Here is an 11,765-nt window from a genome sequence, read left to right as displayed (position 1 = left end):
CCTGGATTCAGTGCTGCACCCAAGAGAAAACGTATGTTATTTTTGTTTTAAATTAAAATATACTTTCGTTTTTACAGTTTTGTATGTACCTGTTTACACACTAGTTTATTTTGAAATGTTTATTTTATTATAGTTTTTCATTTTTTGAAGAAGTGCTTTATATGTGGTAAGTTAGAAATAAACTATTTTATGTTTAATTATTCATTTAAATATGGCGTTTTGGCTGTGCAGATGTTTGATATGACGTGCCTGAATACAACTTTTGAGTTGTATCCGATAGTTTATCTTTCATTTTAATATTGATGTTGGCGGCAGTTTTAGGTATGAGTATAACTGTATAAGGTATAACTGTGGTGGTTCTAGTGTTAACCTAAGTCCGGGATACACAAGCAATTTTTATTGGAAATTGACAACTGGATTGCTGTTTTTAAAAGTGCCACACGCACACTGGAAAATTGACAATTATTTAAAGTACTTTTAAGGTGGTGCCTGTTTGCAATACACATGTTTGAACAGCTGCTATAATAATTGGAATCATTTTGAAAAGACGTTGATGGAGAAAAACTCGAGTTTGGACCAGAGAATGGCTGTGTAACAGAAACAGACATGGAGAACATCATGCTTTGAAGCAGGAACTGCGTTTGAAGGATCCTACAAGATTCAATAATGGAAGGCAGAAACATCTTTGTCTGAAATTGACAGCATAGCTGAAGTAGAGGATGGTGATCCATAACCACTGTCGAGTCAGTGGTATCGATTGTGTCCATGTCCACATATAAATCAGAAGAATCTTAAAATTAAAAAAAAAGAAAGGAAGAAAATGCACTTTCATTTGAACTAATATGATTAACTTGAATTTGTAAACTTGAGTTTTAATGAAAGAAATGTTAACTGCTATTGGTGGAATATCATATTGGCTGAACACACACAGGCACATAGAAAAATTGTCAACTGAATTGCTGAACATAGAGCAGTTGTCTGTTCTAACAAGTTGATTGCCAATTGAAAATGTGTTCACAACTCGAGTTGTCAATTAGTGACAGTTTGAGTTGCCAAGAAAAAATTGCTTAACAAATTGCTTGTGTATCCCTGGCCTAAGAGATTTATTTATTTATTTCTTAGCAGACACCCTTATCCAGGGCAACTTACAATTGTTACAAGATATCACATTATTTTTACATAAAATTACCCATTTATACAGTTGGGTTTTTACCGGAGCAATCTAGGTAAAGTACCTTGCTCAAGGGTACAACAGCAATGTCCCCCACCTGGGATTGAACCCACGACTCTCCCTTCAATTAATGGTTTTTTTTATTATTTAAGGACAGTTTTTTGAAGAGCAATATTAACTGATAATCCCTCTTGAAACAGCTGAAAAAAAACATGCAAACTTTAAGTTATTTAAAAGGCTCCCAGGAGACCCAAAACAGTTCTTTAAAAAACATTCCTTAAAATAGTTACAGTTATGTGAAGTAAAAAAATACTATAATAATAATAATAATAATAATAATAATAATAATAATAATAATAATAATAATAATAATAATACATGTTTAAATGTTCAAAAATAAATGTTTAGTAGTACCTATGTATAACACATTGTATCGTCCTGCATTTTATTATTTCACTTGGTTGGTTTGCAGGAGCCGGAGTTGTTTAAATTTGAAATTGGGCAATAAGGATTTGAAATGCAAGGTTGGGCAGAGGCAATGTTTCACTGCTGGGGATAATAAAAAAGCAGTTTAGCTTTTAGAGAGAGTAGAGTAAGTCTCACTGACTCAAAAGTATTAATTGTGATATTACTTTTACAAGAGCTTTTTTTAGCAGATACAAGTTGTATCCTAGAAAGTGGCACACTTAGAACTTGTGCTTTTATCAGATAAGCCACTTACTTGTTCAAAAATAATGTTTGTATTCCTGCTGTGCCATGGTAAAAATTGCACTTTTACCTTGTTCTATTTAAATCTCTGTGTGATAGGGTATTATTGTTTTACAGCATGGATGGGGTTAAAATTCCCAATCCAGTTAAACTCATGTGTAATGTGGACATCGCCAAATGAATCAAGAAATTACCAATTGGGAGATGGCCACATATATAAAAGCAAAGCAGCTGCTCCTGTTGGGTTGATGAGAGTTGGAGAGAGTTTAGGACAAAGAAGATGGAGAGACAGTACGATTTATAAACTGAAAACAATTGCTACTCTTGCTGGCATTACACCAGCATGATACATAATACTTGAGAATTATTGTCTGTTTATTTTGGCCACCGTGCCTTTTTGTTTTGTGTTTAGTTTCTGTTTGTTTAAATATTTTATTTTGATTAATAAAAGAAAGAGCGCATTTGAGACTCAGCCCGCAGTACCATGTGTGATTGTCAACTTCCTGGTCTGTGACATCACCACTCAACCATCCTGTCACACTTTATTATTGCTTTTTACAAACACACAACAACAAATGCATAGAATAATCACAAAGAAAACAGGTGAGGACAGGAAATGAGAAACATGTAGCAACTGTGGAGTGTTGTGTGTTTCAGAAATACCACTGGCAGATCCAGATTGCTTACAGATATGAATATGACAAATGACAACAATGTGATGTCTAACATGTATTTTAAACATGTATATGGGTAATACTATTTAAAGTATTTTCTAAAAGAAATTGCTAGATGAGTAATAGAAGTTACCTTCATATAGCTACGACATCTCACAAGGTTTCTAACTTGCCAATGTGATAAGAACGGGACCCCACGCGGCCAGAAGAGGCCACATTTATTTGAAAAAAAAAAGTTGTTGCCCCTTTTTGGAATTCCGAAGTATTTGAATAATGACTGTTTATATTCATTTAAACTTTATGTTGGTAAATTGGTTAATAAAATAAAAAATAAAAACTTCCACAACAGTTTATATATATATTGTAGTGTGCATGGGGGTAGGAAGCAGCAGGGCTGGTAGGTCACACATAAGCAAATTCATTGGGATATATTTGCAGATGCCAAATAGCAATGTGTAACAAGGAAGGAAGACTTCAATTAATGTAGCGTTTTAACTCTGTAACATATGCATATTTGTATACTATTGTTAATATTTGATAAAGATTATTTGTACTCAAGATTAGACAAGAGGCAGTGATTAAACCAGATACTATAGGATAGATTTAACAAGCTTTGCTACCATGGTGAGATGACTTCCAAGAGTACAACCTGCTGCTTCAGCATATGTAAAAGATATGAGCTAAGGAGCTATCCTTCCCAGCTCCTCCTTTTCATGTGGCCAAGCCAAATTAACAATTAATTAGCAATTTGGCTTGATCACATTCCCATCCAATCAAGTCAGACTAAGCAGACCAGCCACATTCTCACATGGCTGGCTTGTCTGCCTTTTGGAGGGGAACTGGACATAGGCTGGGACCAAATCAAAACTTTGACAACCCGCTAATCGCACTTAACAAAACTGTATTTAATAGCGTTTTCATTTTTTTTTAAGTATCTTATTTGTTCTACTCATAAAAAGAAAATGCTACTAAATACAGTTTTGTCAAGTGCGATTAGCGGGTTGTCAGAGTTTTGATTTGGTCCCAGCCATAGTGCAGGGTTTAAACTAAACAAACCAACTACACACCAAATACATTCTTACATGTGCAGGGCATCTGCCTTGCCAAAGTACTATAAATAGTACACTGGTATTTTAGAGGGATCCACAGACATACAGTGAGAACCATAACAATAGAATGTAAGGAATAATAGTTTGCCCTGTATAATATAGAAATATTATGTGGGCGCAGCTTTATTTTGCAAAATGAAAATGTATGGTTGGGGCCTTTTGATAAGAAGTCAACAACAGAAAATAACTCACAAAACAACCTTTCTATTGACAAGATTTGTATTGATGTACACAAGGAGTGGGGTTTTGTCTATGTCAAGGATAAGTACAATGACCTTTAATTAGACACTGTTAAGTTAACATTGAAAAAAAAAAATCAATGTTTCATTTTTCCCCTTGCTAGTGTTTGAATAAGAAACAAACTCAGCCATAGTATTTGTTAGCTGCAGTATTATACAGGCACACATAAACACACTGAAGCTTAACTACAAAACAGTGGTTAAGAAAATGTACAGCATGTGAAAATACAATTTTACAGTGAAACACATACTATCTGGTCAACCAGACAGTAACGCAAAATGTATACTATCTAGTTGACTGCAATGCTTAACTTGTGCAGCTAGTTAGACACAAAACATAAATTCTAATTATTCACCCAAAAGAATCCACAACAAAACTCTTCCATCCAGGTAGCTGTTCTTGTTATTATTTAGTAACAGGTACAGGGCTGACATTAAGTTGCTTGGGGTATATTCGCACATGTTGTGGCTTCTCAAGCCAGACAGAGTGCTGAGTGGTGCTGGCACAGATCAAGCTATGGAGAACACAATGATGACATAATAAAACATTTGGTGAATGATCTATGCAATACAAAATATTCAAAAATGTAAAGAATAGGCAGTTACAACAAACTATTTATTTTGGCCTTCCGTGTTAACAAATGTCTATGGGCAATGATTTTATTGCATCTTTGTTATGTATCAAACATCAGCACTCCAAGTCATCTGGAGAAGACATTTTCTGTCTGGTTGCTGAGACCTTACAAATAAATATACAATAAACTACAAAAAAGAAATACCTTCCTATGCCAAAAATGGTCAGTTATATAATTAGTAGGGTGTTCATTCTACAGTAGTGGATTCCAAAATTTACAGACATTCAATGGAAGTAAAAACAGTCTATATGAGGGATGTTCTTCGAAGTCATATGCTTTTACGTTCATGGCTCTAACACTGATGACATCTGACAAGTAATGTCACAGTCATTCACAACTTAATAGTGGTCATGACACAACTGTTAGGATGTGCTGAAATGCTTCATTGCCTAAGAGTATAAAAGGCTGTAACAGGGCGTGGTGCCCTGTACATTGTTTTGTTTATTTTATTTTAGAACGGAGTCCCCTCCGCCCATGTGCAGTGTATTTTGTATTTGTTTTGTTTTATGGTTTGTTTTATTATATTTATATAGGACGGCGAGGCGCAGAGTGTTATTATTTCTGTAATGTTTTATTTGTATTTATGTATTGTCAGCGTAGCCGTGTTGTTGTTTTATATTTTGTTTAGCGTGGATGGGTAGTCCCATCCACAGTTTAAAAAACTTGTGCAGAACTGTACACCGCCAGCTCTCTGCTTTTCTGTCCAACCACTCTCTGCTTGACCCTCTCCAATCTGGCTTCGCTCTGCTCACTCCACTGAAACCGCCCTCCTGTCTGTCACCAACTTACTTAAGTGTGCCCGAGCTGCCTCTCTCTCCTCTGTCCTAATTCTCCTCGACCTCTCTGCTGCCTTTGACACTGTTGATCACTCTATTCTACTATCATCTCTCGCTGACCTGGGGATCTCTGGCACTGCTCTGGCCTGGTTCTCCTCCTACCTCTCCAACCGCACTTACCAGGTAACCTGTGTGACAAAGAGAGAGTGAATTCTTGTTTTAGATCTCCCTTCCGACCGGTGAGGGCACTGGGGAGGAGGAGCAGGCAGAGCCGCGGTGCACAACGTCACAGACCCGGTCGGGAAGCGCAGTGGCAATCACGCATTGGCTGACGGCGGTTGCCCTCGCTGACCAATGGGGACGGGACGGGGCGTACAAAAGGGAGCGTGGCCCGGGGTTCTGTTCCTTCTGACAAGGTACAGTGCGTGTGTGTGAGAGAGAGAGAGAGAGACAGAGAGAAACTGAAACTAAAACTAACTAATAGAGTAACAGAGGAAGGGAATTAAAGGACGGGACGTTTTGTGGATTGGACTGTCCTGTTAACCCATCTACTCCTTGTTTCTTTAGAGCACTAACGGGACGCTCCGGGATTACGCTAGAGGAGCGACAACCCGGAAGTGCTGAGTTTTACTACCCCGTGTTTTCCCCGTGCTTGGACGGCACAAAGAAGGCGGACTATTGTTTTGGTGTTGGTTTATTTTGGGACTGCAACCCCCGTTTCTTGTTATTTTGTCGGGTTACACATTGTTGTGTATCCCGGCTTCCCTATTGTTTATTTGATTTATTATTATTATTTGTTTGGAGCGTGTTTTGGTAGCTTGGGGCAAAGGGAAATAAAAACCCAAGCGCTTAAATTGTAAAACTGGACTGGAGTCTGTCATTTTACACCACACCATCGGTCAAACCTGTCACACGTGGTGTCATCGTGGGATGGACCCAACCACTTTGTCGGCAATCCTGGAGGCGTTGGACAGCTGGAGGGAGGCTGAGGAACGGAGGAGGGAGGAGAGATACACGGCTCTTATCGAGAGGGTCGGGATGGGGATGACGTCAGCGGCGACGGGCCCCGTGCTGGTTGCCCCAAAGGCCCGGGCCCAGAAAATGACGGTGGAGGATGACCCGGAGGCCTACCTTGTAGCCTTTGAACGGTTGGCTACCACTGCAGCATGGCCCCGGGAGTACTGGGCGAGCCAACTTGGTCCCTGCTTGATCGGGGAAGCACAAGCAGCGTACCGGGCCATGACTGACGACGATGCCGCCCAGTATGACCTGGTTAAGCAGGCTATCCTCCGCCGTCTCAATATCACGGGGGAGACTCATCGGGTCAGATTCCGGGAGTTCCGGCGACCCCCCAACACCCGGCCCAGGGTGGTAGCCCAGCAATTATGCGACCACATGGCGCAATGGCTGAACCCCAGTCAGAAAACCGGGATTCAGATGGGGGAGGCCATTGTGATGGAACAATTCTGCCATGTGGTCGGGGCTGAGACGCAGGCATGGGTACGCCGGCATAACCCCACGACGCTGGAGCAGGCCGTGGCGTTAGCCGAAAACTATGAGGACTCCCTGGTGTCCGCCCGAACCACCCTGCTGGACTGCCCCCCTCCCTCCGCTGCCAAAGGACCGCCGTCGAACCCTTTTCCCGGACCCAGGGCCGTCAGATCACCGGCCCCGTCGGGCCACCCGGCCCCCTTACAATGGAGGCAGAGGTTGGCCCCCAGCTGGGGTAGAATGGTTCCCCCTGCCCCGCTGTCATACCAGCAGCGGGACAAATATGTACCGCCTTTACCCTCTGCCCCACCCGTCTGTTTTAGGTGCCAGCAGCCGGGACACATTGCCAGATACTGCCCGGCGGCCATGGAGTGCGACGTGGCTGCGTGTCACCTGGCGTCTGAGACAGGTAGGAAATGGGGAAATGGTCGGGAGGGCCCGTGTATGGTTGATGTTGTATTGGGGAATGTGAACACCCACGCATTAGTGGACACAGGGTGTGAGCAAACTTTAATTCGAACAGCTCTCCTTGGCGGTATGTCGTGGCAGCCACAAGGCCAGGTGGCAATCTCCTGTATCCATGGGGATACGGCGACATACCCCACTCTAAAAGTATATTTATCGGTAGGCCCGATAAAGCGCCACCTAGTAGTGGGGGTGGCCGAAAAGTTGCCACATCCAGTTATTCTGGGTCGAGACTGGCCGCAATATAAAGATTTAGTGAAAATATCGGCAGCCTCGACCACACGTGTAGACACGGCAGACCCCCGGGGAAGGGAAGTAATTGGTACTGTTTTTCCCTTCCATACAGAGCTGTTTTCTCCACTTTTTCGTCCTAGAAAAACACGTAAGGAGAGACGGAAGGAAAAGTGGGAAGGCGCATCGATAAGACACGGTTGGGGTCTGGCGGGAGAAGGTGCTGATGGTCCCAAACGTCAGTCGAAGGGAGTCGGAACGCAGTGTGACCGGGCGGGCGAGGTTACTGGACCCTCGAGGGTAGAGACTGCTCCAGCCCCTGTCAATATCCCGGACGTGTGGGCCTCAAGCGCGGACCTAGTGTGGGAGCAGAACAACGACCCCACACTGGTGCACGCTTGGGAACAGGTCCGGTCTATTGAGGGTAAGGATGTTGACGGCATTGGGACGCTGGTATATCCCCATTTCGTGGTAGAGGGGCACTTGCTTTATAGAGTAAACCCAGCCCCGGGCACAGGACAGCCTGTCAAACAGTTGATGGTTCCCCCGTCCTGTCGACCAGAGGTCATGAGGCTGGCGCATGACGTCCCCTTTGCAGGACATCTTGGCGTGGACAAGACGAGGGACCGAATACTGGCTCGATTTTACTGGGCAGGGCTCTACACCGAAGTGGCGAAACATGTAGCTAGCTGCCCAGAATGTCAGAGAGTAGCACCGGGTCGAGTGCGCCCCGCCCCTCTGGTCCCACTGCCTATTATCTCCACTCCCTTTGAACGCGTTGCAATGGACATAGTTGGGCCAGTGCTGCCTTCTGATTCCGGGTACACGCACATATTAGTGATGGTGGATTATGCAACGCGGTACCCGGAAGCAGTTCCGTTGCGGTCCACTAGTGCCACTGCAATTGCGAAAGAGTTAAGTCAGATTATGGCTAGGGTAGGGATCCCAAAAGAAATATTGACTGATCATGGAACAAACTTCTTGTCGAAAACGCTACAGCAGGTGTACAAAATTCTAAAAATACGTCCCATTAGGACATCCGTTTATCATCCCCAAACGGATGGGCTGGTGGAACGTTTTAACCAAACATTGAAGCAAATGTTGAAACGGTTTGTGAGTCAGGAGCAGAAACATTGGGCTACTCTTCTTCCTTACCTACTCTTCGCGTAAGAGAGGTGCCTCAGAGCTCAACGGGATTTTCCCCCTTCGAGCTATTATATGGCCGGCAGCCACGGGGCATCCTCGACCTGTTGAGAGAAGGTTGGGAAGAACACAAGGGCTCCTCTAAAAATGTAGTGCAGCATGTGCTCCTACTGCGTGATCGCCTTGATTTAATTGGTCGACTGGCTCAGGACAATCTCAGATCGGCTCAACATCGGCAACAGCGGCATTACAATACCAATGCACGAATTCGAACCTTTCGGCCAGGAGATAAAGTAATGCTGCTTCTTCCATCATTGGAATCGAAACTGTGTGCTAAATGGCAGGGGCCATATGAGGTGATACGGGCCATAGGATTAGTGAATTATGAAATTAGACAACCCGACCGCCGAAACAAAACAGAAATCTATCATGTCAATTTGTTAAAGCCCTGGAAGGCAAGGGAGGTCTTATTCATAGCCCCAGGCGAGATGGAGGATGACTTAGGACCCTGTATAGAGACCCCTAGCCCCAGCCAGATTTCAATGGGGAAACAGTTACTTCCAGATCAGCAAGTAGAATTGCGTAAGTTGATTGGGAAATTTGGGGATGTGTTTTCTGACGTGCCCGGCAGAACTAACCTTACCAAATATGCTGTTATTACTCCGCCAGGGGTCACTGTTCGGGAGAGGCCCTACCGGATCCCAGAAAGCCGGCGGAGTGCTTGAACTTGGGGTCATTGAGCCTTCCAGAAGCGAGTGGTGCAGTCCTATTGTTATAGTGGCCAAGAAGGACGGCACTAATCGCTTCTGTGTCGATTTTCGAAAGGTCAATGCTATCGCCAAGTTCGACGCCTACCCCATGCCTCGGATCGACGAACTTCTCGACCGACTGGGGACGGCCGGGTTTATCTCAACTTTGGACCTGACGAAGGGATATTGGAAGATCCCTTTAACCCGCGATTCATGTGAAAAAACGGCATTTTCAACTCCGGATGGTCTGTTCCATTTTAAAACCATGCCGTTTGGGTTACATGGTGCGCCCGCCGCCTTTCAGAGACTAATGGACGAGGTGTTACATCCCCATCGTGAGTATGCAGCAGCTTATATTGACGATGTGGTGATATATAGCTCCACCTGGAGAGAGCATGTAATTCGACTTACAGCCGTCCTCCAGTCTCTGAGGGCTGCCCGGCTGACAGCCAACCTAAAAAAATGTGCGTTTGCGAAATCTGAAACTCAGTACTTAGGATTTATCATGGGAAACGGACAGGTGAAACCCGTAGCCACCAAAGTCCAGGCTTTGGTGGACGCGGCGGTCCCCAAAACTAAATCCCAGGTGAGATCACTGTTAGGATTGGCCGGTTATTACCGCCGCTTTATCCCCGAGTATGCCACCGTGGTCGATCCTCTGGTGAACCTCACTAAGAAAAGTGCGCCAAATTTAGTCAAGTGGTCAGAACAGTGTCAGGGAGCGTTTGAGACCATTAAGCGCAAACTGTGCCAGGCTCCTGCGCTAATATTACCAGACTTTAGCAAGAGATTCCTCCTCCATACTGACGCGTCAGAGGTTGGTTTGGGGGCGGTCTTGTCCCAGAGGGTTAACGGGGTGGAGCACCCCATTCTTTACATCAGCAAAAAAATGCTTCCTAGGGAGCGCAATTACTCGGTTGTGGAGAAGGAGTGCTTGGCCATTAAATGGGCGACTCACTCCCTCAGATATTACTTACTGGGACATTCATTTGATCTAGTCACAGACCACGCCCCACTCAGATGGTTAAGCACTATGAAGGATAGCAATGCCCGGATAACTCGGTGGTATTTGGCATTGCAGCCTTACATGTATCGTATGGTACATCGTGCAGGGAAAGATCACCAAAATGCGGATTATTTTTCCCGGGAGGGGGGAGTAATGGGGTTGGTAGGTTTGGCCGAGTGTTCCTTCGGCTCCACTCTGAGCGGTGGGATATGTGACAAAGAGAGAGTGAATTCTTGTTTTAGATCTCCCTTCCGACCGGTGAGGGCACTGGGGAGGAGGAGCAGGCAGAGCCGCGGTGCGCAACGTCACAGACCCGGTCGGGAAGCGCAGTGGCAATCACGCATTGGCTGACGGCGGTTGCCCTCGCTGACCAATGGGGACGGGACGGGGCGTACAAAAGGGGGCGTGGCCCGGGGTTCTGTTCCTTCTGACAAGGTACAGTGCGTGTGTGAGAGAGAGAGAGAGAGAGACAGAGAGAAACTGAAACTAAAACTAACTAATAGAGTAACAGAGGAAGGGAATTAAAGGACGGGACGTTTTGTGGATTGGACTGTCCTGTTAACCCATCTACTCCTTGTTTCTTTAGAGCACTAACGGGACGCTCCAGGATTACGCTAGAGGAGCGACAACCCGGAAGTGCTGAGTTTTACTACCCCGTGTTTTCCCCGTGCTTGGACGGCACAAAGAAGGCGGACTATTGTTTTGGTGTTGGTTTATTTTGGGACTGCAACCCCCGTTTCTTGTTATTTTGTCGGGTTACACATTGTTGTGTATCCCGGCTTCCCTATTGTTTATTTGATTTATTATTATTATTTGTTTGGTAGCTTGGGGCAAAGGGAAATAAAAACCCAAGCGCTTAAATTGTAAAACTGGACTGGAGTCTGTCATTTTACACCACACCATCGGTCAAACCTGTCACACCTGGCGTGGAGCAACCTCCACACCTCACCCTCTCTTAACTGGAGTCCCCCAAGGGTCAGTCTTGGGCCCTCATCACATCCTGTGGTTTCTCATACCATTTCTATGCTGATGATGCTCAGATTTTCCTCTCCTTCCCCACCTCTGACTCCACCATCTCCTCCCGTATCTCTACCTGTCTGTCTGCTATTTCCTCCTGGATGCACTCGCATCACCTCAAACTCAACCTCTCTAAATCTGACCTCCTTTTCTTTCCCTCCCCCTCCCCCTCCCCCTCCTCTGATCTCTCTATCTCTGTTCCTCTGGAATCTACCACACTCTCTCCCTCTTCCTCCGCTAAGAACCTCGGAGTCACCCTGGACCCCTGCCTCTCTTATTCCCAGCACATCTCCACTCTGGCACGCACTTGCCGATTCTTCCTGAGCAACATCCGAAGAATCCGACCCTTCC

The 11,765-nt window shown here is 44.8% G+C and overlaps 1 protein-coding gene across 1 annotated transcript; it reads left to right on the top strand.

The window, feature by feature from the left end:
• Positions 1-6,332: 6,332 nt before the first annotated feature.
• LOC131701755 (zinc finger protein with KRAB and SCAN domains 5-like) lies at positions 6,333-10,826 on the top strand. The gene is made up of 2 exons (XM_059001564.1): positions 6,333-7,212; positions 10,640-10,826. The coding sequence occupies exons 1-2, from the start codon at positions 6,351-6,353 to the stop codon at positions 10,657-10,659; spliced, it is 882 nt and encodes a 293-aa protein (XP_058857547.1). The 5' UTR covers positions 6,333-6,350; the 3' UTR covers positions 10,660-10,826.
• Positions 10,827-11,765: the final 939 nt, after the last annotated feature.

This window comes from Acipenser ruthenus, chromosome 26 (genome assembly GCF_902713425.1).
Source record: "Acipenser ruthenus chromosome 26, fAciRut3.2 maternal haplotype, whole genome shotgun sequence".
In the NCBI taxonomy this organism is placed as follows: Eukaryota; Metazoa; Chordata; class Actinopteri; order Acipenseriformes; family Acipenseridae; genus Acipenser; species Acipenser ruthenus.
The sequence above is the reverse complement of the archived record's forward strand: the minus strand, read 5'-3'. Positions and strand labels throughout refer to the sequence as shown.